Source organism: Sphaerodactylus townsendi, linkage group LG01 (genome assembly GCF_021028975.2).
Source record: "Sphaerodactylus townsendi isolate TG3544 linkage group LG01, MPM_Stown_v2.3, whole genome shotgun sequence".
NCBI lineage: Eukaryota > Metazoa > Chordata > Lepidosauria > Squamata > Sphaerodactylidae > Sphaerodactylus > Sphaerodactylus townsendi.
The window spans coordinates 14,253,494-14,276,543 of NC_059425.1; the positions used below are offsets into that span (position 1 = coordinate 14,253,494).

The 23,050-nt window shown below is 48.1% G+C and overlaps 1 protein-coding gene across 3 annotated transcripts in view; it reads left to right on the forward strand.

Annotated features, from left to right (window-relative positions):
- The window catches only part of PACS1 (phosphofurin acidic cluster sorting protein 1), a 112,006-nt gene extending 90,985 nt beyond the window's left edge, over nt 1-21,021 (forward strand). For all 3 annotated transcript variants that reach the window (XM_048511461.1, XM_048511470.1, XM_048511477.1), the window contains exons 17-24: nt 583-693; nt 2,271-2,373; nt 2,880-2,922; nt 9,749-9,791; nt 10,679-10,814; nt 13,952-14,178; nt 14,777-14,896; nt 16,270-21,021. In XM_048511461.1, the coding sequence (XP_048367418.1) occupies nt 583-693; nt 2,271-2,373; nt 2,880-2,922; nt 9,749-9,791; nt 10,679-10,814; nt 13,952-14,178; nt 14,777-14,896; nt 16,270-16,382 (896 nt within the window). In that variant the 3' untranslated portion in view covers nt 16,383-21,021. The remainder of the gene's footprint in view (nt 1-582; nt 694-2,270; nt 2,374-2,879; nt 2,923-9,748; nt 9,792-10,678; nt 10,815-13,951; nt 14,179-14,776; nt 14,897-16,269) is intronic.
- Nucleotides 21,022-23,050: the final 2,029 nt, after the last annotated feature.

The following is a 23,050-nucleotide window of genomic DNA, read 5'->3' on the forward strand; positions in this document are numbered from 1 at the left end:
CTTGAGGCAGTATTAAACATGAACTTCCCTCGGACAGTGGCAGGTAGCTTTTGCTGACGATTTGCAGTTTGGTCTTGGGCTTCCCATGGGGCAGGGGTCTGTAACCTGCAGCTCTCCAGATGTTAATGGCCATGGTGGCAGGAGCTGATGGGAATTGTAGTCCATGAACATCTGGAGAGCCGCAGGTTGCAGACCCCTGCCATGGAGAGAAAGGCAGGATATACTTGAAGCACAGAATAAATTTTGGAGAGATTGAAGAAAATATATTTGGAGAGATTGAAGAAAATATATTTGGAGAGATTGAAGAAAATATATTTAAAGCTCATTAATTTAAGACCACCAACCACAATCTTGAACTGGTGGAGAGCCCCAGCTGAAAAACTCAGCATCAGAATCTCCTTAAATGTGGCTATGAAATAACAGGGCAACGCTGGGAAAGGTTGGGATTCTGCAGGTAAGAAAGGGACAGCTCCTGACCCCAAAAGGCATTTTGTATTAGCAACCTTTTTTTTTTTTTGCCTTGTCACGGCGCTTACTTGGCAGGACTTACAAAAGGGATACTTTCTCTCTTTCCACTCCCAGGTTCTCACCCTGTAGCAAAATACATGGGCTCTGTGGACAGCAGATACGGCAATATGTTTCAGGACTCTGCCTGGAGAGAGCTTTTCAGTAAAGCCGAACCCCCTGTGACAGGTAAGGAGGCAAAGGTGGGGATCAGAATGCAGTGGATGTTAGCAAGAAGACCCACTTCGATGAAGCTCTTCAGCTTATGGGCTTGTCTCCTCTTATACATCCGTGATCCGTGTAAATTAGAGGCAAACCTCACTGAGATTGCCACAAATCTACACCGGGCTTTTAGTTCAGCGCAGTGTTCCAGCTTGGCAAGTATGGTCCTGTCTCAGCCTCCTAGCTAGGATTCACTGGGGCAGTGCTGCTGCTGGCACTTGAAAACAAGCAGTACAGGATTGTCTAGAACCAGCCACACAGGTCTTGGCAAGAGGGGAGCATCTTCTGCTGGAACTTGAACGCACCTGAGCTCAGTCAGGCATAGCTGGGGACTGCAGCAGCCAACAGTAGCAACAATAAGAAGAGCAGGGTTTTATACCACACTTTCTCTCTATGTTGAGGAGTCCCACAGCAGCTTACAATCACTCCCCTGCCCCGCCCCCACTTCACAACAGACACCTTGTGAAGTATGTGGGACTGAGAGAGTTCTGCGAGAACTGTGACTGGCCCAGCCAGCTTCATGTGGAAGAGTGGGGAATCACACCCGGTTCTCTGGATTTGAGTCTGCCGCTCATGTGGCAGAGCGAGGAATCAAACCCAGTTCTCCGGATTAGAGTTTGTTGCTCTTTGCTGCTACACCATTCTGGCTCTCAGACACAGTTTACTGCAAAAAATTTTTTTTGGAGGAAAAGGTAATAGCTGTTAGCACTGATGGCTGCATCAAGATGAGGTCCACGTTTTTGCTTGTATGTCCTTCTGTAGGCCTTGGTATTTTTCCTCTCTTCCCATGGTGGGGGGGGGGGATTGCACCCACAGTACACAGATCCCCTCCCTTGCATGCATCCTCAGTCCAAGTTGAATCCCAGGTATAGTCCTGTCATTTCCAGTCAAAGATGGACATGTAGCAGGTACTGAATGAGAACTTTTTTGCTCGGAGGAGGAGGGGGGGGCATCTTGGAAGCTTGGCCGTTTCCAGGTGGGAACTCATTGACCTGTTTTGTTCCTGCCTTACACAGGGAGAGCAGCCCAGATAATCTTCTACAACTGCAAACAACACTATGATATCCGAGTACCGTTTGTTAGAAAGCTGTGGAAAACATCCGTTCCTTTCAAAAATAGTTTATAGGCTATACTGGAATGCAGTAACACCAAAGTTTCTAACAAATGGTTCTTGGATTTCATAGTGTTGTTTGCGATTGTGTTGATCTGTATTATACCTGTATGGTCTGCGTTATAGATTTCTTTTGTATATGACACTTGGAGTGGGCTATAAGTTTGGGTTAGGTTTGTTTTCGTTTTATAAGTGTATACATTAAATAGGTGAAGCAGCCGGAGTGCAAAGTGTTTTTTGTTTCTCTGGTAATGACCAGACCGCCCCTGGTGTTGGCCCTCATTCCAACCTGCCACATGTCTGGTATGAAGGTCGTTTTGCCTCTGTGCCAAGTCCAGCGCCACACCAGGCTTTGAGAGAGAGCCTGAAATCTTGGCCCTCGGCATGCTGAGGCTTCAACGCCCTCTTCCTTTTGTGCTGTGTTCTCCTCCAGAGCCTTTTGATGTGGTTGGCCGGATCACGCAGTATGTGAGTGGAGCAAATGTCACCCACCAGTTGCCTGTGGCCGAGGCAATGCTGACCTGCAAACACAAATTGTAAGTGCTTCTTCTCCATTAGTTGTTTTAAAGAGGTGAGCTTATGTGCAGTTCCTTGGCCAGTAAGATTAGTAAAAGCCAGGGGAGAATTAGTATAAAATCATAGGATCATAGAGTTGGAAGATATCACGAGGGCCATCCAGTCCAACCCCCTCCCATGCAGGAAGTCACAATCAAAGCACCCCCGACAGATGGCCATCCAGCCTCTGTTTAAAAACCTCCAAAGGAGACTCCTCCCACCCCAAGACTGTGTATTCCACTGCTGAATAGCCCTTACTGTCAGGATGTTTTAGGTGGAATCTCTTTTCCTGCACCTTGAACCCATGACTCCTGGTCCTAGTCTCTGGAGCAGCAGAAAACAAGCTTGCTTCCTCACCAACATGACATCCTTTCAAATATCTAAATATGGCTATCGTGTCACCTCTTCGCCTTCTCTTCCGTAGACTTTCTTCTGCCTTTCCCGCTGGTCAGATTTTCACTGCTTCTTTCTTCTTTTCCCCCCGCAGCCAAGATGAAGATTCTTACCAGAAATTCATCCCTTTCATTGGGGTAAGGGCGCCTTCATTTCTCAAATATTCTAGTTCCCTAATATGAACTTAGTTTGCGAAGGATTGGGGGTTGCATTCAATGTATAAAATTCAGTCCACTTGGCTACAATTTGTAAACGAAATCGGTCTGTTGTCTGAAGGGGACTGCGTGTTTCTCTGTCTTGCGCTCAGAGGAACCCATTGCCAAAATTTCATACCTCCGCATTGGAGAGTGTAATATTTTGCCCCCACGGCCATTGCAAATTTTCTTTGGAAGCTGCCAAGTTATAATCTGACAAGCTGCTCAGGATCTAGGTGGCCATTAGTGGCCAGACCTTTCCTATGGTGGCCCTTTGGCTTGCCTAGTACCAATCCTCCTCAGCTTTCCCTTATCCTTGTTCTGAATGTTCAAAAATGTTTTTACTTTCTGGGCTGAAAAGAGACTAAAGGACCTCCACGGCACAGAGTGGAAAGCTGCAGTAATACCGTGCTTCCGGCAAGCAGGGCGTGGGATGCTGTGAGGCTGTGGTTGGGTCCAGCCCCGCAGGGCCAAGCAGGCGGCAGACAACAGCATAGGAAACAGTCCAATGGGTCAGGGCAGGCAGCAGGCAAAAGCATAGCCAAGAGTCAGTCCACAGGTTGCGGTACAGGAGATCCGATAAACAGCCTGGGAATCAGCAGTAGACCAGGCATGCAGAGGCGACAGGTAACACACTCATTGAACCCAGGCAGAACCAAGCTCAAGGCAAGGCTTATATACAGAGCCTTGCCCACGGGGCTGGGATTCTGCAAGGAGTTAATCCTCATCAGATACAGACACTTCTATGTTTTCATATCTTGCTGCAAGATGAGCACTCCTCCTTTGCTCCTGCAGCAGCTGCCTCTGCTTCTGCCTTCTGTGCACAGCTGGCTCATTACTGGGTTCCCTAGGGAGATCTGCAGGCTCCTCCAACTGCACGGCATCAGGCAGGGAAAGGCCGGGAGTTGGCTCTGCTGCCTGCTCTTCCTCAGGAGCAGCCAGCTCTGGCTGCACCATGTTGTCAGGTCCTCTGAGTCCTGGAAAGTACCCAGGGGCTGGCTCATGACACCTGCAGTCAAAGCTCTGTTCGCAACCTGAGTTCGATCCCAACGGTAGTCTGTTTCAGGAAGCTGGCCCAAAGTTTAATCATATTTCCATCTTTCTAAGATCAGTAAAATGAGTGCCCAGCTTGTTGGGGGTAAAGTGTAGACGATTGGGAGAAGGCCATGGCAAACCATCCCATAAACATAGTCTTCCTAGCAAACGTCACGATGTGACGCCACCCCACAGGTCCATAATGACTTGGTACTTGTTTTGTTTTATCATTGCTCGGTTTATCATTTTTTGTTGTTGAGAATGGAAGAGGCATTTAAGAGACCATCTGCTGAGAGCTGCAGACATATAAATATAGATATATAAAAACAAATGCTTGGTGATCTGATCAGATGCGCCGGAAGTGCGTGTCCTGCTTTTTATAGTGTGTGGGGGCCATGGGTCTCTCTGTATCTGGAGAGGGGATTGCATTAGGGAAGGAGAGCGGCATTTTTTTTTAAACATTTCACATCAACATTCTCTGCCAAGAGCTGCCGCGTTTGCGTTAATGTCACCTTTCTCTTCAACCGACAATGAGTAACAGCAGCTCTGCTAAACGATTCCCACCCCCTGACGGCGAGCGGAGGTTGCGGCCGCCATTCAGATGCGACAGTATTAAATCAGACTCCATTTGCCGGGGCTAAATTTATCTTTCTGGATCGAGCGCTTTTGATTATGGGCTTGGCAAGGAGCCGGCCCAGATCGCAGCTGCTGATGGATTCTGAAACCTCCAACGACTGAGAGCAGGCATCCGGCGTTTTATCGCCATGCGGCGGCACCTCCCGTCAGCATGATTCTTTTTTTTTAACACTCGCTCGGCTTTTCCCGAGAAAGAAATAATGAAACCAATACTTTGCTGATAGCTGCCCCCGAAATAATGTTATTTTAATCTAATAGCTACCGTATATGCTCGTGTATAAGTCGACCCGCATATAAGTCGAGGCACCTAATTTTACCACAAAAAAACTGGGAAACTTATTGACTCGCATATAAGTCGAGGGTGGGAAATGCAGCAGCTACTGGTAAATTTCAAAAATAAAAATAGATACCAATAAAATTACATTAATTGAGGCATCAGTAGGTTAAATGTTTTTGAATATTTATTTCAAAGAAAAACAGGAAACTAGCTCTGTAAGCCCTGATACTTCCTTTAAATCCACTCAGAAAGGGGGGGGGTGATTTAAAGGGAGAATCTGGGGAAAATTTGAGGGTGCCTGTCAGGGGAGGAATGTTTATGTTAGCAGTACCAACATTTCAGAGTATCTTTAGGAGACCCTCCTGATGATACCACCCAGGTTTGGTGAAGTTTGGTTCAAGGGGTCCAAAGTAATGGACCCTCAAAATGTAGCCCCATCTACTATTAGCTCCCATTGGAAACAGTGGGGGATGGGGCACCCCCTTTGGGGGTCCATAACTTTGGACCCCCTGAACTAAACTTTACCAAACCTGGCTGGAGTGTCACCTGATGATAGCCTGAAATTTTGGTGCCACTAGCCTAAAAACTGCGCCCCCTGGCGACCGACAAAGTAAAAACCCTAAAATATTTTTTTAAATACACCTCACTCGCATATAAGTTGAGGGGGGCTTTTTCAGCACAAAAAATGTGCTGAAAAAGTCGACTTATATGCGAGTATATACGGTAATCAAATCTTCAGTGGCAAAATAGAAGCCCTTACTGGGCAAGAGCCCTATCTGGCCTCACCCGCTTTCTAAAAACATTTGGTGAGTTCTGAGAAAGATGTTGATAGAAGAAGAGTTTGGATTTATACCCCACCTTTCTCTCCTGTAAGGAGATTCAAGGTGGCTTATAAGCTCCTTTCCCTTCCTCTCCCCACAGTCTTGTGAGGTAGGCAGGGCTGATAGAGCTCCAAAGAACTGTGATTAGCCCAAGGTCACCCAGCAGGAAGGTGGGCACTGTGTTGGGGACCTCTGCTATAGGGTTTTTATTTTTGCTCCCCTGTTTCTCTTCTCTGGAGACTAGCAGCAAAGAGGGCTGAATCGGTGGCAGCACAATATGTCAGGGCAACCCAGCTGCTGATGGTTTACAACGTCAGCCCCTTTTCCTTCTATAGGCTCTCTTGTGCCCTTACAGTTTGCCTTGCCACAGCTGTAGAAAGCTTATGGAAATAGAACCTCTGCCCTTCCCCAAGCAGCAAAAAGAAAGGGCAACAGAGACACATAGCTATTTGAATGGCTCAGAGGGAAACGGTCACCTTTCCAGTGGGCCCTTGTTTCAACACTGTCTTGTCTGATTTGCTGGGTTCCTGATTTGGGTGAGAGGTGGGGGTGGGAGTGAATAGCAACCAGAGGAAACTTCACTTGGAGGTCGAGAAACCTACATTTTCTGAGGGAAACCATGTCATCAAGAAGGCAACAATGAGAATTAGGAGATGAGACCTAAGGAGATCTCCCATTGGTTCCTTGCAGCCTGCAGGTGGCACGGGGGTCTGGGGGTCTGGGGAAGGGGACACATTGCTTGGGCACATGAGCTAAAATTATTGTATCCCTCATTAATCCCTCTCCCACATTCCTCTATGTGTGAAACACTCAGAAGTTGGTGTTGAGGTAGCTGCCTCAAGGTTGACTCAGCCTTCCAACCGTCTGAGGTCGGTAAAATGGGTTCTCAGCTTTTGGGGGGTAATGTGTTGACAGATAGAGAAGGCAACGGCAAACCACCCCGTGAAGAAAATCTGCCTAGTAAACGTCGTGATATGTCATCCCCTCATGGGTTAGTAATGAAGAAGAAGAGGAGGAGGAGGAGGAGTTTGGATTTATACCCCACCTTTCTCTCCTGTGAGGAGACTCAAGGTGGTTCACAAGGTCCTTTCCTTTCCTCTCCCCACAACACACACCTTGTGAGCTAGGTGGAGGCTGAGAAAGTTCTTGAATGAACTGTGACTAGCTCCAGGTCACCCACCAGGAATGTAGGAGGGCGGAAACACAGCTGGTTCACCAGATAAGCCTCTGCCACTCAGGTGGAGGAGTGGGGAATCAAACCTGGTTCTCCAGATTAGAACCCACCTGCTCTTCACCACTACACCACACTGGTATTTGCACAGGGGACTAACTTTACCTAAAAGCCCAGATAGAAAGCATCTCAGGTTTTATTGTTCCTGGTGTCAGGAATCGTGGGGGGGGGAGGGGATTTGCACCCCTGAAGTCCCTCTACTGACTGCGTCTTTTACTCCTGTCATCACAAGTCTCCCCGCCTTGAAATCTAACCTGCCTAAGGGGAAAAAAAGACCCTCTTACAAAGCAAGAAGAATAAAAGCAAAGTACTTTGTGTCCTCCCGTTCCTGCAACACTCTCAAATGGCTATCGCTATCAAGCCAAGCCCCTTCCTTCCCTCCTGTTTTGTCGCGCAAGGGAATAATGCAAAGGGTGTTCCTGATTTTTTACCCCAGAGGGGAGGGTGTTCCTTCAGCCTGCTGGCGTGACTGTGAGGTAAATGCAGAGCTTGCTTTGCCGCTGGGGGCCACTCTTTCCCTGCAAAGAAATTTAGCTTGCCTGGCAGGAAAGAGCGGTATTTTTAGCCAAAAAGGCAGGAGTTCTGAACTGTAAAAAGCAGCGGGGAAATCTGAGTCAACCCGAGCCAGGCAGGAGGAGGTGACTCAGCTCTGCCGCGTCCCACTCTGAGTGCGCACTGGGACCGCGGATGCAACGACCGCCAATTAAGCGGAAACCTCAGATGCATTACTCTATAGAATGCTCTCAAGCCCCTGTGTTACTTACAGGAGGAAAATAAAAGGGTTTGCATTTTTTTGGGACAAAGTAGGGCAGCTTGAAAGCTTAAAAAAAAACCTCCACCTTTTTAGCATTATAGAAATGTCAGCAAGTACATCTCGGTTTTCTTTTACAACATTGTCCTGCAGGTTTCTGGGTAGGTTTTGCAACTTGGCCTTGAGTAGAGGCCCCTGTCCTCACCTGGATAGCCCAGGCTGGCCTGATCTCATCAGAACTTGGCAGCTAAGCAGGGTTAGTGTTTGGATGGGAGACGGCCCAGAAGGTCCAGGGTTGCTGGGTGTAGCAGGCACCGGCAACCCACCTCTGGCTGTCTCTTGAAAACCTTATGAGGTCGCCATAAGTCAGCTGTGACTTGACAGCATGAAAAGAGAGAGCCAACATCAATGAGTGACCATTGCAAGCACGCCCGCACGCCCACCCACACCCACCCACCCTCCCCCCACACACACACCATTTATCTGACAAGATCCATTCTCTCTTTGGCTGTGGTCTGCCCTTGATAGTCAGTTACAGGCAGAGCTCTGTAGTTGCCAGTTGTGGATTTTAGTAGTGGGCATAAAACACAGCTGTGTTAGGACCCCAGGTTTCATTTAGGACCTGAATAAGAAAGCAAAAAAGAAGGCCTACAGGAAGAAGAAGATTTGGATTTATATCCCCCCTTTCTCTCCTGTTTTTATATCCCCCCTTTCTCTCCTGTAAGGTGACTCAAGGTGGCTTACAAACACCTTCCCTTCCTCTCCCCACAACAAACGCCTTGTGCGGCAGGTTGGGCTGAGAGAGTTCTGACGGAACTGTGACTAGCCCAAGGTCACCCGGCAGGAATATGTCGGAGAGCACAAGTTAATCTAGTTCCCCAGATAGAAGCCTCCACAGCTCAAGTGGCAGAGCAGGGAATCAAATCCGGTTCTCCAGATTAGAATGCAAATGCTCTTAACCACTACACCACTGCTGCGCCTTTTATTTTTGATCCTCTGCTTCTTTTAAAACGTGAATCAGCTCTGGAGGAAATGGCTATTGAGCAAAGGTGACTCCACTGCTTGCAGCAGACTTTAATCCAGCTGACCTTGAGTTGGGGCTGGACAAGCCAGGCCAAGACTTACCAAAGCCTGTTCCTTCAGGCCAACCTTTTTGAGACTTGTTTTTTGAGGTTAGCTTTAAGCAGGCCCTTGAAGGACATTGGGCAGGCCTGTGGAAGGCAGGGATCCAGGGTCCTGCTGTTTATCCCAGGCTTGGCCAATCCAGATTGAGGCGTCAGAGGCGTATCTAGGGAAAATGTAGCCCGGTGCAAAATCTGAGTTTTCCACCCCCACCCCCACCCCCGTATGGGCGAACACCCTCCCCCACCATGACCAAACAACTTTTTTTGCACAAGGAAGGGGGGGCGATTTTTCCGCCCCCCACGGTGACTAAATGGCTGCAGTCCTGAGACATTTGACCCAATATGTCTCTCTGGACAGTACGCCCCTGCTACCAGTCACAGGAGCCGATGCTGAATGCAGTTTAACAAGCTGCTAATTGGCAGCCATTGGCAGCAGGATGTTCTTTTGTTCAAAATCCAGAGTTTTTGACAGTCGCCAGCAAATACAGAACTGGTGAGGGCAGGTTGACAAAACCGGCCCAAAGCAAGTGTGCCTTATTTCATAACAGTGCAGAAGGGATGGTGTTTCAGCAGAGCACCCCTCTACCCTCCAGCATAAGGTTCACCTTCCAGCTGCTGTAGTGGAGTCCCTCCTTAATCATGGCCTGTGTTAGGTCTATTCAGAAAGCACTCTTGTGCCTAATGATGTTTTAATTGCTACGTAAACCACTTTGACGCTCATCATGATAAACGGTGTGTGTATCTATAAATACAGGGAACGAGAAATGAATGAGATCAAGTAGCCTGCCGTCGGAAGGGCAGAGGTGTTAATTTCCACCTGGCAATGAATTATTTGCCAAGATTTGTTTCCGAAGCCTTTCAGCGTTGTTGTTTTCCCCCCTCCCTGTGTTTCAGGTGGTTAAAGTGGGCCTCATTGAAGATTCTCCTGCGACGACAGGTACGATTGCACAGCCTGGCTTGGAGCACTGCAAGTTCTTTTGGGCCCATCTGGATTTTAAGCTTTCTGAGCACGAAATGGCAATTTAGCTGGCATTGATCTGGAAATACTTGGCTCCGCCTTGCAAAAAGGAAAAACACGCACTTTCCTGCTATGCTAGAGCTACAAGTATAAGTTTGTGCTTCTGAAATTGTATGTAGGAAAGGGTGGGGTCGCTGGAGTGCTGCTGTTTTGGGGGCTGAAATATTGTCTAGGGGAAAAATCAGGCACCCAGACACATCCCTGGGCTTCAGCCAACAGCTGTGAGAGAATTCTGGCAGTATCTCCATGGCCCAAACACGTAGGCCCATCCCTGGACACCTGGGCAAAGGTAAACATGGTTAGCATTGGTTGGAGCTATCACATGACTGATGGGGGACACTTGCCCATTGGTCTGGGAGTTGATCACAAGTGTGTTTGCTTAATGCAGCAATGAGGTAGGCCTCCAGTTTCAGTCCAGGGGGAAAAACCATGCCTAGGGTTGTTGGGATATATCTGGAGATATTTTTTTCCGGGGGGGGGGGGGGGGGTTAGAGCCTGAGGAGGGTGGCTTTTGGGGAGGGGCTTCAGTAAGGCATAACGCCCTAGAATCCACCTTCCAAAGCAGCCATTTTCTCCAGCCACCACCTGCAGGTTGGTGACCCTAGCTGCGCCCTGCGTATTAAAGGTTTAGAAACCTGGTTTTGTGCTTCCTTTCTTGACTTCCACCTGAGTCCAAAGGACCCAGATGGAGAACCTGGAGCGCCGATGTTGCTGTTTACATGGAAGTGGCCGTGACCTGTGAACTCTGCCCACTGGCTTCTCTTTGCTCCTCCTGGCCAAAGCCTCACACCCTCCTTCCTTTGCAGGAGACGGAGATGATCCTCCCGTCATCAGCCTGACAGTGCCCTCCACCTCTCCCCCCTCTACCTCCGGCCTTGCCAGGGACGTCACTGCCACTCCTCCGTCATCTCCCTCTATGACAAGTGGGCTGGCGGTCATGGGGTAAGTCTTGATCTATGCCCTGCCGCTGGGCACAGCAGGCTGGAGAACTGCTTCAGGGAAGAGGGGACCTTTCCATGCTTATGGGGGAAAGCAATAATGAGTGCGGAGATCCTGGGGTAGGTCAGTGCTATGGACTGGGAGAATGGGGATTTCTGGACTTACTGCTGCCTCCTCTTTCAAAAGGCCAAAGTTGGGAAAGCTGTGTAGTTCTTTGGCAAGAAATTAGTTTTGCTTGAAGCCCATTTGAAGCAAGGGTTGAGTTGGAAGCCGTTTCAGTGCCCTCACAATGTGACTTCCAACAAGCCCTTTCCTCCACCACAATGTGGGTCACCTGCTATTCATCTGCTTCCTTCCTTGCCCCCTCAAGGGCCTTTCTGCCCTTCCCATTTCCAGAAACAGCCCTGGCATGAACAGAAAGCAGGTGCCCTGTCGAATGGCAGTTGATGAGGTATGGGGGTGTATATGACTCTGGAACTCATTCTGCAAATGGCAAGAAGAGGAGTTGGTTTTTATACTTCACTTTTCTCTACCTTAAGGAGTCTCAAGGCAGCTTGCAAACGCCTTCCCTTCCCCCTCCCCACCAACAGACACCTTGTGAAGTAGGTGGGGCTGAGAGAGTTCTGAGAGAACTGTGACTGGCCCAAGGTCACCCAGCAGGCTTCATGTGGAAGAGTGAGGAATCAAACCTGGTTCTCCAAATTAGACTCTGCCACTCCTTACTACTAAACCATACTGGCTCACACTATACCATGCTGGCTCACATGCTGGCAAAGTTTAGCCTTGGTGCGCAGGCATGATTTTCTTGCTGCCTTGACCCACTTGATTGAACTTCTTTTCATAATTTGAAATCTGTCTTGAGTCTCGGTGAGAAAAGCAAGCTAAAATTATGGTAAAACAGTAATGCTGTTATTAATAAGTGAGTTTTTTTATTTTACACGTACAACACATACAGAAAAAAAGAAAACCCCCCAAATCTAATCCCCCTACTATAACAACAACAACAACAACACACATTTCAAGACATCACTACATACATGTATGGTGGCTCCAGCTACCTCATTGTGGAACCAAACTCAAATCTAGTTTCGTGCTTATAGCTGGTATCAGCATTTCCTCTGCTTTTAGTCCTTGTAAAACTATTTTAGTTCTAATCTGCTGTTTTCATTTGAATCTCAAATCCTGCCATTATTTCTCTATTTGTATATGTTTTCAGTAGGTAGTCCGCAAAGGGTTTCCAGTCTGTAAGGAAATTGTCCCTATTCTTTTTTCTTCCATACACCATCAGCCTTGCTATCTCTGCACATTCTGTTAACTTTTAAAATCCATTCTTGCCTTGTTGGAATTTTATTGTCCCTCAATTTGTATGCACATAAAATCCTTGCTGCAGTTGTCACGTACATAAAAAGTGTTCTATATTAATCTGGAATATCCTCCCCCATCAACCCCAACAAGAATGCCTCAAGTCTTTTCTCAATGGTTGTTTTCATGATCTTTTGAATTTCTTTTAATATTGCACCCCAAAAAATTTTCGCCTCTTGACATGTTCACTACATATCAAAAAAAAGAACCATCCTGTTGTTGACTTTTTCAGCATTCGTTTGATAGCCACTATATATTTTAGACAATTTTTTGGTGGTAAATACCATCTATGCATGTTTTTATAGTAATTTTCTTTCATATTACAACAAGATGTAAACTTCAGATCTTTTTTCCATAATCTTCCCCATTGTCCATTTGTATGTTTCTCCCCACATTACTTGCCCATTTTATCATCACCGATTTTAACCCCTCTTCTTCCGTATTCCACTTTAGTAACGTGTTATCCATTTCATTAATCAGTTTATCTTCATTTATAAGTCCCATTCAGTGGCGTACCTGCAATGGAGACATGGCGAGTCAACTGTTTATAATATCTAAAGAATGACATAAGAACATAAGAACAAGCCAGCTGGATCAGACCAGAGTTCATCTAGTCCAGCTCTCTACTACTCGCAGTGGCCCACCAGGTGCCTTTGGGAGCTCACATGCAGGATGTGAAAGCAATGGCCTTCTGCGGCTGTTGCTCCCGAGCACCTGGACTGTTAAGGCATTTGCAATCTCAGATCAAAGAGGATGAAGATTGGTAGCCATAAATCGACTTCTCCTCCATAAATCTGTCCAAGCCCCTTTTAAAGCTATCCAGGTTAGTGGCCATCACCACCTCCTGTGGCAGCATATTCCAAACACCAATCTTTTTGATTGTCTGTTCATCATTGGTTAGACCTCGTTTCCATCATATTTTTGTAATAAACTTTACAAGGTTTTCTGGACAGACACAGCTGAGATCCAAAATGCTGAAGCTACCTTAACGTTCTGATATAAAAAAACTCCTACCATTAATGAGCCCGCCAGGCATTGACTTTGGTGGGGGGAGCACACATTACCTCAACACTTCAATTTGCTCCATTCTTTGGTCATAGAATCATAGAGTTGGAAGAGTCCAGAAGGGCCATTAAGTCCAACCCCCTGCAATGCAGGAACACACAATCAAAGGCCATCCAACCTGTCTTAAAAAACCTCCAAAGGAGGAAACTCCACCACACCCAGAGGCAGTGCATTCCACTGTCAAACAGCCCTGACTGTCAGGAAGTTTTTCCTGATGTTTAGGTGGAATCTCTTTTCCTTCTCCTTGAACCTATTACTCCTGGTCCTAGTCTCTGGAGCAGCAGAAAACAAGCTTGCTCTCTCATCAACATGACATCCCTTCAAATATCTAAACAGGGCTATCATGTCACAACTTTCTCTTCACCAAACTAAACATCCCCAGCTCCCTAAGTCTCTCCTCGTTGGGCATGGATTCCAGACCTTTTGCCATTTTGGTTGCTCTGGACCCTTTCCAGCTTGTCAATATCCTTCTTGAATTGTGGTGCCCAGAACTGTACACAATATTCTAGGTGAGTTCTAACCAGTGCTGAATAGAGAGGTACAATCACATCCTTCGACCTTGACACTAAACTCCTGTTGATACAGCCCAGAATCGCATTGGCTTTCTTGGCCGCCGCATCACACTGGCCAGGTGACCTTCCCACTGGGAGCTTCGAGGCGTTTTGCAATGAAAGCTTGTTCACATTCTCCTTCCCTTCTCTTCCGCATCGCAGGTCCCCCAATAGTCCCTACGGGGATGTCATTGGACTGCAGGTGGACTACTGGCTTGCTCAGCCCACTGAAAAGAAGAAGGAAGGGGAAAAGAAGGATGCCAGTTCTAAATACACGCTCAAGAGTGTCTTCCGCTCGGTGCAGGTGTCGCGGCTTCCAAACAGTGGGGAAACCCAGCTCTCCGGGACCATGGCCATGACCGTTGTCACCAAAGAGAAGAATAAGAAAGGTGGGAAGTTGTTGCTGGGGTGGAGGGAAGGGAAGAGAGTTTGGGCCTTGAGGGTGACAGCCCAAGGACATAGCTAGCCAAGGCTGGCAAGGAAACAAAAGGAATATTGGCTGTCTCATCCCTGCAGACCAACCTGACAGCAGTCCTCCTTATTTCAAGCCTCTCTGTGCTGCCTTTCTGCCCGAAATAGGGCCCCCAAGGCAGCAAACACAAAACACGTATCTGTAAAATATTTAACAATATGATGAAAGCATATAGAGATACAAACACAACCAGGGAGGAAGTTTGCAAGGAATAAACGAGGCAAAAAAAGGTCTTCAGTAGCTGGCGAAAAATAATGACAAAGGGAGACAGATAAGTCTCCCTGGGCAGAAAGTTCTAGAGTTTCCGTGCCACGACCAAGAAGGCCCTTTCTCAGGTAGCCACCTCTCTCACTGTTGTGTGGCATTTTGTCCCATGGCTGTACTGTCGGGGCTGGGTAGCAACAGAGGCGATTGCGGCTGAGGGTGTGTCTTTTTCCTGCCTGGTTTCATCCTTGCGCTTTCTGCTTGCAGAAGTGGGGGCACCTTCATCAATCAGGTTCCTCTTTCTTTTCTAGTTCCCACCATTTTTCTGAGCAAGAAACCCAAAGAGAGGGAGGTGGATTCCAAGAGCCAAATGATTGACGGAATCAGTCGGCTAATCTGCTCGGCGAAGCAACAACAAACCATGCTGAAAGGTAACCCTTCCGTCAGGGGCTAAGGTGGGGGCCTTGGGGGGAGAAGGCCATCAGCTGGGAGTGGGGTGGCTTTTACAGGTAGCTTTTGCCCTTGCCAGAAATAGGGTGTGGCTGGCGCAGATGAGTGGGAGCTGAGAGCCAAGCAAAATGAACACACAGGAGAAGCTGTGTGGAAGGTTGCATCCTAGAACAGTCTTGGACGTGTAGCTGCTTTTCCCTACGAGCATAGCTTTTGTGGGCTGCCTTTGAAACAAGATCATTTGAGTCTTTAGAGCAAACTAGGCTGGGTCTGAGAAAACCAGTGTGGTGCAATAGTTAAGAGCAGTGGACTAAAGAATCCAGTGAACTGGATTCGACACCCCCCTCCTTCACAGGAAGCCTGCTGGGTGATCTTGGGCTAGTTGAGAACCAGTGTGGTGTAGTGGCTAAGAGCAGGTGGATTCTAATCTGTAGAACCAGGTTTGATTCCCCACTCCTCCACCTGAGTGGCAGAGGCTTATCTAGTGAACCAGATGTGTTTCCGCACCCCTACATTCCTGCTGGGTGACCTTGGGCAAATCACAGTCCTCTTGAAACACTCTCAGCCACACCTGCCTCACAAGGTGTCTGTTGTAAGGAGAGGAAGGGAAAGGAGCTTGTCAGCCACCTTGAGTCTCCTTACAGGAGAGAAAGGTGGGGTGTAAATCCAAACTGTCTTCTGACTCTCTCGGAATTCTCTCAGCCCACACAAAGGCAGGCAGTGGCGAACCACTTCCAAACACCTTTCGCCTACAGCGTCACTGCAGGTCAGCTGTGACTTAACTGCAAAATCACCCACACACAACCTCTCGTGGGATGTGGAATGGTACAGCATAGTCTGAGCTTGCCAGATCTCAAAAGCTAAGCAAGGTTGGTACTTGGAGACCATCAAGGAAGATTCTGCAGAGTCAGGCAGTGGCAAGCCATCTGTGAATGTCTCTTGCTTTGAAAGACCCCAAGGGGATTGCTGTAAGTCAGCTGTGACTTGATCACATGCAAATTGACATGTTGGTGAGGGAGCAAGCTTGTTTCCTGCTGTTCCAGAGACTAGGACCAGGAGTCATGGGTTCAAGGTGCAGGAAAAAAGATTCCACCTAAACATCAGGAAAAACATCCTGACAGTAGGGGCTCTTCGACAGTGGAATTCACTGCTTCAGAGAGTGGTGAAGTCTCCTTCTTTGGAGGTTTTTAAACAGAGGCTGGGTGGCCATCTGTCAGGAATGCTTTGATTGCGTGTTCCTGCATTGCAGGACTTGATGACCCCGGTGGTCTCTTCCAACTCTATGATTCTATGTTAAATGGGCTGCTTGGCCTGCAGGGATCCTGTTCTAAATTGTCTTTCCGTACCCTCCTAGTTTCCATCGATGGGGTGGAGTGGAGTGACATCAAGTTTTTCCAGCTAGCTGCCCAGTGGCCCACTCACGTGAAACACTTTCCTGTCGGACTGTTTGGCTCCAAGCCGGCCTGATGTCAGCAGCGGGGCCACCCCTCCTGCGTCCTCATCACTCCGCTGCAACATGGCGTCACGTCTGTCCAAACCATCAGCCAAAGCGACGCCCTCTTGTGGTTACTTCACCCGCATTGCTGTCTGTCGATCCGGTCTCTCCAGGGAGGGGCCGGGCTCTGGTGCCAACAGAGATGCTACTTTTTTGCCTCCAGCCCAGGAGCTGCTGCTGACCGCTTTCTCATGTTTGCTGCCACATCATGTCGTCGGGGGTCGAGCAAATTGTGTCTTGAGGACAAACCCCGAAATCTTGGATTCTACCGGCCACCACACACACTCCGCGCTGGTGCATCCGTGTCTTCCTGAAGAATGTCTTGGAGAACTTGTGGTCCACGAAAAAAATCTGCCTTCAAGCACCATCGTTCTTGTTCCGTGTTCAGGCTTTGCTGAGCCAAGGGAGAGCTACCCCGAGCCCGCTCTCTCGTTCTCACCGTTCTTTTCAGATCCAGCCATTCCAAAAGCACAAAGCTGCAGAGGCCGCAATGGCTGTTTCGTGTCTCGGACTCAGCTCTGGCTTGGCCTTGCCGGGAGCGGGAAAGGCCTTTCTTCTCTTTCCCCGCCCCCTTCTTGTGTTGCTGCTGTGGAATAGAGAGCACCAGGCTGGCAGAAGGTGCCTTCACCGCTCACGTGAGGCTTCCCACCCCTGCCGGGGAGGAGGAGGAAAGGTGAAGGCATAAAACTCCACGTGAACCTCTCTGGCAGAACGGCCTGTTCAGCCTTCTGTACTTGTAGTAACCTTTTCGCACAATACTTTTTAGACCGAGCAATCGGGATAACTATTTCTTCCCCGCAAAGTGTCGTGTGAGGAGCAAGTGGCCCGCTATCTACCCACCAGCCTCTTGCAGGCATTATGTAAGGGAGGGGTGTCTTGTTCGCTAGTGTGGCATTACCCGGGAGTGTGGCCCGGGGTGGGAGGGGGTTGTCCACCATTTTGGGCAGGAGGTTAACTTCCACTGACAAACGTTCTGTGCAACTTGTGCTTGGCGAGAGCATTGAGGGATCAGCCCTGAGCAAGTTCCAAGCGGCTTCTGCGAAGGATAAGACTTGTTTTTTGCCCTTTTCATTCTTGGCTGCTTCTTGAGTGAGTCCTCTGTGTGACGACTCCCCCCTCTGCAGGAATCTCAGCCGTTTCTGAGGCGGGGAGGAACGGGGGTTGTTGCAGCCTGTCCCGTCTGTTCCTATTTTTAAAAAATGCAGGTCTGTGTCATGGCTCCTTTGGAACAGGGGCAGTATGTGCCATACTAAAAGCTACAGACCCTGCCAAACATTCCTTTCCCAAAGTGTCTGCTGTCATACAGTGAGAGGAACGGCCTTTGCCCCGAGAAGTCCCCGTTGAAGAAATCACCTGAATTTCCGTGCAAGGCTTTGCACCCTCAGCCTAGCAATGGTCAGTTTGACAGTGATTGAGGAATGCAGAATGGCTGTGGTGTTTGTTTTTGGTTGGGGGTGGGGGAGGTGGGGAGAGGCTGCTTCTCTGTAGCAAGCCTGCACTTTGAAAGGTGTGTTTGTGTGCGGGATGAGAGCTCTTTCCCCCAGATACTTCCCTCCCCCGCCCTTGTCCCAGCTCTGCTTCTTTTTCTAGCTCCTGTTTTGTTAAAACTTGAGAGAGAAAAATGTCCCCTGAGGATATCATGCCAGGACATAGAATGGCATCCCTGGGCTTCCTCAATCTTCTAACTGTTTGCCATCAGATGCACACAGTGTTCCAGATCTGGAGGGCATTCCAAGATCTTTCCTGCCCTAAACTTGCCTCGGACCAGCAATAAACAAACCCCATCTTTCAGTGGCGTGTGCAGGGTAATCTTCATGAATGTACTTTTTGACAGCACAGTGTCAGTCCACTTCAGTGGACAATGGAGCAGCTCCGGTCCACAAAGCTTAAAACTGCAAAATGCCCAGGGCAGCCAGGAATGGCTCTGACAGGAAACAGGGTCCGCGGCCACAGTCACTCCCCTGGCCAGTCCATGTCAGTATCCCCTTGTCGTTTCAGAGGTCCCAATATTTGATTCTTTGTAGCTGGGATTGGGCCTGAAGTACCTGAAAATGACTCTGTTGGTTTCTGAGCAGTTAGGGTGGAAGGGAAGCTTTGTGGACAGGAGGAAGAAAGGAGGCAAATGAATCTTAGCTCTTGGGCCAGACTTTCTTCTCCCTAAACAAAAAGGGGTGAATCTCAGTTTCTCTTCTCTTCGGACTTTTTCTCCCCAAGGCCGTGTCCTTCCCACCAGACCTTACCATGAGCCGCTTGTTTTGATTGAGTGGCCAAGATCAGCATCTCCATTGTATTTACGGCTGGTAGGTCTTTGTCCCCCGAGGGGAGGGGTAGATTTGGTGGTAGAGTTCTTTCAAAATTCCTTCCTGTGAGTTTGTGCTGCTACAGTTGGAAGCAACTTGGCACAACTTGGGCTCTGATTCTCCTTGGACAAGATGCGCTTTCCCCTAAACTACCAGTCCTTTGAAGGGTGTCTTGTCTATCTTCTGTCTTGATTGAGATCCTCTGCCCCCCTCCACGTCTGCGTATTGGAGAAATTCATCCCACTACATTCTAGCATGTCCCTTGTCCCCTAGGGGTTTGGGGCAGCTGCTTCCTCTGCATGAAAACTCTCTCTCTCTCTCTCTCTCTCTCTCTCTCTCTCTCTCTCTCTCTCTCTCTGTGTCTTTCTCTAGAGCAGGGGGTACTTAAATAAGCACAACTCTGAATATTCTTCCCCCATCTGCTCTGCAGCAATGATGTCCTTGGCATTCATTGGTTCGCTGTGTAGGTTCTTCTTCCCCTTGATAGTGGAACCAATGCCACTCCCTGGCCCAGATTTAACTTTTAGAGCATGATGGATGCAAACAAACCCTCAATCATGCCTGTAATCGCAATTTATTATGGGGGGGGGGGAGGAATTCCAAGACCCACTCGCTTTCCCACATAGCCAGCCCCTAGGATTCCTTGGCCCTTTGCCAGGGAGTGGATTGTGTGCCTCATCCTCTTCTTTTCCATGTCCAAATTCATTTCCCTGACAGGCCCTTCTTTTGAGAGCAGATTTCCTTTCCTTCAAGGCTGCATTGAGTCACGATCCACCCTAAACCAAGTGCTGCCCACCAGGTCTGCCTAGCAGCTGTCTGAAGCATGATAAGCCTCAATATAATTTTTTTCTTTTGCTGCCGCCTGCTTGGGAATGCAACAGCGGGGATTGTCGAGCTACAGTCTATGCCCGACACTGCAGGTCTCAAGCTGTGCAAGTTGGCTGGGGGGCGGAGGGAAGATTGGCATGAATGGCTGGCTACCAGTTGGCTTTTCCTTCACCGAGGTGTAGGTCTCTCCAGCTCCTCTGGGTCTCTTTGGTCCTTGGCCAGTCTGTGTCTTTGCCCACATTCCAGCCCACAGCAGAAGAAGCCCCGCCCCCACAGTTTGTGCCCACTTGTCAAACCAGCGCAAGGCTGCCTTCCCGTGCGTCCACTGTGCTGCGTGCCTGGTGTCCATTTCTGTGGCCCGCCTGTTTGGATTCCTGCTTTTGCAAAGGGCTGTGCTCTCGCTCACGAGTGGGGTCAAGGATCCCACTTAACGGCTTTGTCTTCTCCATTTGTGAAGCTGACGTTTTCCTCCTGCTTTCAAATCCTTGAAATTAGGCTTGCCTGCCTCAGCCCCCCTGTCCACTGCTTGCGAGGGATTGTGTGTCTTTATTTTTTTTGATGCTGAAACCCTGCAGCTGTTTGCTTTGAGCATGTGTATCCCCGCACAAATAACCTCCCTGCCCCAAGCCCTCAGGGTCTGGTCCCACAGAACAGTTATGTTATTGGAACAGCAAAGATCCTGGCGCCAAAAACGTATTCCTGTGCTGCCGTTTCACCCCTCTGGAAGTGGAGAACCCGGCAACTGCACCTTTCCTCCAGGAAAGAAAGGCACCTTGAGCTTGTCGGATCCACGTCTCCCCCGATCCAGTTCATACTTCGTATCCAGCAGAGCAAGGCTCAGACTCCAGGCGGCCTCTGTGCAGGGTGTGATCTACAGTAGAGGTCAGTGACTTCATTGCCTGCGTTTAGACCACTCCGCGAGCCACTGAAGCCCAGGTGGTGTTCCTTGCATCTCCACCCCCACCACACGAAAGACCCTACCAAAGAGGAAACGACGCCTACCAATCAGCTTCGTGTGAAGAAGCCCCAGAGGACTCCATGAGATCTTTGCTTGTTGCTTTTGCACACCCCCAAGCCCACCCTGCCTCACAACTAGTTTTCTGATGTCTTGACTGTTACAGTAAGTGGGTCTTGTCCTGGGCCGTCATGTTTCCTGTTTTGCTGTGTAGACTTTGCACATTCTGGAACATTTTTCATCTAATCCAGATTGTCTGGATTTTTCTTGTGCTCTTCTGTGTGTGTCAGCCACTGTACATAAATGAGTTTTGTATATAATCTCATTTTTGTAACTGTGTTTAATTTGGGGCGGGCGGGCGGGTTGGATTGCAGGCTCAAAACTCCTAACACACCATATTCAGAATTTCTGTCTGGGTTCGATTTCGGAGCCTTGTTGGTATTTGACATGTTTTATTCTTGGGGGTCTGTTGTCCCCATCCTATTTTTTTGAGTTTTTCATTAAATAAACTGTGTGTTTTTTTCTTAACACTTCTCTTTCTCAAGCTTGGTCACTTTTTAATTTGATTTTTCTCAACTTCTTGCCCTCCCCCTCCCCAAATACTGCCAAGATGGGAAGAGCGGAGGGAGAGGGTGGTTTATCAGCAAAGAACTGGCGTTCCTGCAGTATCTAATCGCAGAGAACAATGATGTCCGAGTGGGAGCAGAAGTGGAGGGAATAAATTTGGAATGGCTGCGTCCTTTTCTTAAATACGGCAAACTTGCATGTTGTGAGTAAATGCACAAAAAAACTCCACTTTAAAAAAAATGATAATCACAGAAGCCTAAAATATTGCAAATATTCAGAAGTGAGAAACAAGGAACAAGGTTGCAAACTCTATGCTGGGGACAATTAGGAAAGGAATTGAGAATAAAACTGCAAAGATTGTCATGCCCTTATATAAAGCCGTGGTGCGACCGCACTTGGAGTACCGTGTTCAGTTCTGGTCGCCACATCTCAAAAAGGATATTGAAGAGATAGAAGAAGTGCAGAGAAGGGCAACGAAGATGATTGAAGGATTGGAGCACCTTCCTTATGAGGAGAGGCTGCAGCGTTTGGGACTCTGTAGTTTGGAGAGGAGGCGTCTGAGGGGGGATAGGATTGAAGTCTATAAAATTATGCATGGGGTAGAAAATGTTGACAGAGAGAAATTTTTCTCTCTTTCTCACAATACTAGAGAACTAGTAGGGGGCATTCATTGAAAATGCTGGGGGGAAGGATTAGGACTAATAAAAGGAAACACTTCTTCACGCAACGTGTGATTGGTGTTTAGAATATGCTGCCACAAGAGGTGGAGATGGCCACAAACCTGGATAGCTTTAAAAAGGGCTTGTACAGATTTATGGAGGAGAAGTCGCTCTATGGCTACCAATCTTGATCCTCCTTGATCTGAGATTGCAAATGCCTTAGCAGACCAGGTGCTCGGGAGCAGCAGCCGCAGAAGGCCATTGCTTTCACCTCCTGCCTGTGAGCTCCCAAAGGCACCTGGTGGGCCACTGCGAGTAGCAGAGAGCTGGACTAGATGGACTCTGGTCTGATCCAGCAGGCTAGTTCTTATGTTCTTAAGGTTGGCCAAACCCCCAAAAACTTGCCACACAACAGGAATTGCACAAGGAAGTGTTAATACCAACAATGACTAAAGTGCATATATACAATATTCACAAAATAACGTATTGTATACATGCACTTTAGTCATTGTTGGTATTAACACTTCCTTGTGCAATTCCTGTTGCGTGGCAAGTTTTTGGGGGGTTTGGCCAACCTTGTCCCTTGTTTCTTGTTTAGTCTTGCCCTCATTCCTCCTTTCCAAATATTCAGAAGTGGCAAGAAGTTTGTAGGAGTCTTCTGAGACTGAATCTCTCTCAGAAAAGGTTGCATTACCAGCCTGCGGAAGTGAAGCAAATTGGGAGAAGAGGATATTTAAACAAGGATTGCCAGGCCGTAAATAATAATTTTGCCAAGGCTCCAATGTTCCACCAAATTTCATTTTTTAAAAAAAAACCGTTGAAAGGTTTTCCAAACGCACACTCTCACCAAGAAGCATGCAATAAAGATAACAATCTCTCACATGCAGTGAAGCAGCCGTAAAGAGAGCCATTAATATTTTAAGCAACAATAAACCAAGTAGCAATAAATCTTATCAGCATGATAAGAAAGATGCTACTGCCCTGCCACGTGGAGTCACCAGGACAGATTTCCAAAGAAGTGTGCCTAGAGTTGCAGTCTCAATTAACAGAAAGCATATGAGTTTGGTTCTGGTGGGTTTTCCAGGCTGTGTGGCCATGGTCTGGTGGATCTTGTTCCTAACGTTTCGCCTGTATCTGTGGCTGGCATCTTCAGAGTGTGTAACAGACTTCTCTCTGTGATACACCTCTGAAAATGCCAGCCACAGATGCAGGCGAAACGTTAGGAACAAGATTCGTCCTGAATCCTAACTCCACACAACCTGGAAAATACCAGTTAAAGATCCGACCGTGAAAACTAGCCGACAATGCATCATATGAGTTTGAATCTAGTA